Genomic DNA, 3651 nt, shown 5'->3' with positions numbered 1-3651 from the left:
TTGACTTTATAATCTCTTTGCTACTTGAATGGTTAACAAATTGTGTGGGCTATGATTTAATAATATAATTATGAAAATTTTTAAAATTATATAATTTACTGTACATTTCTTAATAACAATATGATTTAATACAAAATGGAAATTTATTTATCTATTTAGATGTAAAATTAAGTCTAAAAATTTACCATACAGCAATTCATTAATTTTATAAATTTTTTTAAAAAGAATAAATTCAAACTATCCTACAAAAGAACATCAACAATTTGTTAAATTGTTAAGTACTAGTTAGGAGAAAGTCTTTGTGAGGCCTACCATTCTTAAACTTAAATAATTTTATAAGTTATGGAGCATCAATTAATAAAAAGTTTCTACTTCATTCAACTCAGTTCATTGAAGATCAAGTACTAATTCTACTTGTGGAATTTCAGCAAATTAAGGCTCCTGCAGGAATCTGAGCATGTGACAGAGATTTATTTTCCAAGGCACATTCCTCCTCGGATTCCAAGTTCATAAAAAGTGGGGAATTAAAATAGTTCTAAACGAAGAGTAAAGTAAAATTATGCATAAATTTATTTATTTTTTAAATAAAAATTTAATAAGTTTTAAAAAATAATTCTTCCATTTCAAATAAGAAAATTTAATAAAAAAATTAAATTGTTGTGAAATAATTAATTTCAAACAATAATTCACTTGCAAGTCCTCAAATCTGAAAACTCAATCACTGAAATTGAGCAAATTGGGATGAAGCATTTATATTCTTGCGGGACATTTGAGCGCTTTCAATGCGGATGCTCACAAAGATGCACTGGCGCAGACAACAACAGAAAGAAGAAGAAGGGAGAACAAAGGAGGCAGTGCCACCTAGGGCAGAAACTAGAGAGACATCAAGAAGGAGACTTTGAAGAGGCATTCTACAAAAGTCAAAGTTTAGAATTTCTTTTTTTGACATGTCCCTAATATTAATAGAAATATCTCTATAGAAAAATTGAAATAAATATATGGTGCTTTACTTTTTTTTTTTGTTTTTTAAGGTAAAAACAAAGTAGAAACACTTAACTAAAAGAGTCTAAACTACATCAAAAAAGACACAACCCTTCCTTTCATGAATCTCAATATTCATACTACACTTTAACCTATAATAAAAAGGCGCGCTTAATCCTATGAACATTATTACTACTAATCTTTTGAAACTTCAAGTGTTTCCTGTCAATCCCTTAAAATTTTTAAACTAGAACTAACTATCTCCTGGAAGAGAAATCCTATAATTCCAAAATATGATCTTTTCTTTTATTGTATCACTCTACAAAATGATGCATATTTTATCAATTAAAAACTCATCAAAGATTTCAGAAATAAATAAAATATAATATTTTATAAAAAATATAAAAGTGGATATAAAATGTATACTCACACTAAAAACACACTAACAATTATTAATAAACTGACACTGCAAAAACACATGAAAATCAGTTTCTTCCTCGTTACAAAACCTGCAACGACCCTCTTCTAACTGTAACTCCCTCCCTTCTAAATATCTATGGCTGATGAAATACCTCTCATAACTCTCCAAAGGAAAATTTTGACCTTTGAAGGAAAATATATGGTGCTTTATAATTTGATAAGAGTGTGCAATGCCATAGCTTTTTGCAATAAGTATAATTTATTTATTTAATACATGACTGCTACTAAAAATAGCATTGGACTTGTAAGTTATTAATTACAAGAAAATTTTTGAGCAATGGTAGAGTCAAGAAAAGAAAATAAATAAAAATTTCACAACATGTCAAGAATGGGATTCGAACCCATGCCCTTTCGGACCAGTACCTGAAACTGGCGCCTTAGACCAACTCGGCCATCTTGACGTTGTGAGCTTATCCATTCGTTTCCTATCTAAATCATGTAATCTTCCCTACGCAGACATTTTAAATTTAAATTTTAATAGGAGTAATTACAAAAAATTATTTATCAAAAAAAAAATTACAAAAGATTATTCTCATTACTAACAGGGCGATCCTTGCATGTTGGAGAAACACATTAAACTATTTCTAGATTTTTTTTTATAAACTATCTTCCATTTGATGAAATACAGTAGTTCGATTAATTTAGATTTATATTGAATATATATTATAGGAGCAAAACACTTCTTTCTAAATTTCAAGGTACTCTATACTTAAAATTCAAATTCGAGATTTCTAATTAAAAGAGAAGGAATCTGCATTATCCCATCTCATCTTAACTTCTCATATTTTCATTCCTATCACATTTTTTTATTTTATCTATTTAAAAAAATATATTACAATTTCTGAAAATACTTACATATTAAAAATTTTTCATATCAAAAATTTTTCAAGATATGAATAAATGGATGTTATTATAAAAGAATAAACAGATTTACCTAAAAATTTCTATTATATTTTTTTAAATACTCAATATAAATAGATGAAGAAGAAAATATTTAAAACAATTAAAATTTAAGGTTATTTTAATGAATTTTTGAGTATGTATTGTGATTCACATATTAATAATCGCATTAGCTATCAGCTTCTTTAATAAGGAAATTAAAAATCATATAAACAAATTATCGGAATAAATTTAATTAACATTATTTTTTTCTCTCTATTTGTTAGGGAAGGAAGAAAATTGCAGAGTTACAAGAATCAAACTCAAGGAAAAATACAAACGAAGAGTTGAAAATTCTCTTCAACGATTTGGTTAGGGCAACACCTTTGCCTTAGCTTCTCAAAACTGATGGCTCTATTAATATTCCAAGCAAGAATCACATAACACAAAATGGGAAGTTCCTTATTTCTGTGAAACTAATCAACCACCGCAGGCTGCTCCACATCCAGCACCGCATCCGCCACCGTAAAGGGTTTCATCAACTTCTGCAGACTTATTCTCTTTAGACATGCCTTGTGCGCAAGAAAATATTATGGCTGAAACTATAGAAAGAGTTAACAAACCCACCCACAACACTAACATTAGACAACTGTAGCTGATACCATCGCCATCACCGCCCACGGTGGTTGCCTCCTTCCATTGCCTCACCATGTTTATGCTAGTGTTTGTGTAGGTGGGAAGTGAGCGCCAGGCTCCAAAGAGTGTTGGTATATGTATATATATAGACATTATTATAAATGAAAGGTGAATGAGTCGCACGAATACAGTTGCATTATTGTTTAGCTTTATGTGATTCTCTTTTGCTGCTCTCGAATTGGCAGGCAATTTAATCAGAAACTTTGACATGTTGATAGTGGTGTCAACGCCACCACTATAAACCATATGCATTTATTTATACCACAATTATTATTATTACAAAAATGGTTAATGATGTAATAAATTTCTTTTTTTCATTAACTAAAAAAATACTTACACTCTGTATTTGGGTAAATCTGAAATGTTTCAGATTTTACTCCTCTAATTCCATTTAAAAAAAAAATTAGAAAAAATACATATAGTAGTCCTTATTTAAAATTTTAACAGTAAAATTGTATAAATTCAATATTAGAAATTAAGCTAATTTTAGAAAGTTTACTTATAACTTAATTACAGAATGAATATATACAAAAATATAGTTTTATTATTGAAATAATCCCACTTTGGCATAAAAGGGATTTAAGTTAAGAATATGGCACAGTATGGGTGGTGGAC

The 3651-nt window shown here is 28.6% G+C and overlaps 1 protein-coding gene and 1 non-coding gene across 2 annotated transcripts; both read right to left on the bottom strand.

Moving 5' to 3' along the window:
* Nucleotides 1-1781: 1781 nt before the first annotated feature.
* TRNAL-CAG lies at nucleotides 1782-1862 on the bottom strand. Its single transcript has one exon. It is a non-coding gene; the product is annotated as a tRNA-Leu (tRNA).
* Nucleotides 1863-2578: 716 nt separating this feature from the next.
* LOC122723736 lies at nucleotides 2579-3168 on the bottom strand. The gene has a single exon (XM_043957053.1). The coding sequence runs from the start codon at nucleotides 3127-3129 to the stop codon at nucleotides 2821-2823; it is 309 nt and encodes a 102-aa protein (XP_043812988.1). The 5' UTR covers nucleotides 3130-3168; the 3' UTR covers nucleotides 2579-2820.
* Between the last annotated feature and the right edge of the window lie 483 nt (nucleotides 3169-3651).

This window comes from Manihot esculenta, chromosome 5, assembly GCF_001659605.2.
Source record: "Manihot esculenta cultivar AM560-2 chromosome 5, M.esculenta_v8, whole genome shotgun sequence".
Classification (NCBI taxonomy): domain Eukaryota; kingdom Viridiplantae; phylum Streptophyta; class Magnoliopsida; order Malpighiales; family Euphorbiaceae; genus Manihot; species Manihot esculenta.
The sequence above is the reverse complement of the archived record's forward strand: the minus strand, read 5'-3'. Positions and strand labels throughout refer to the sequence as shown.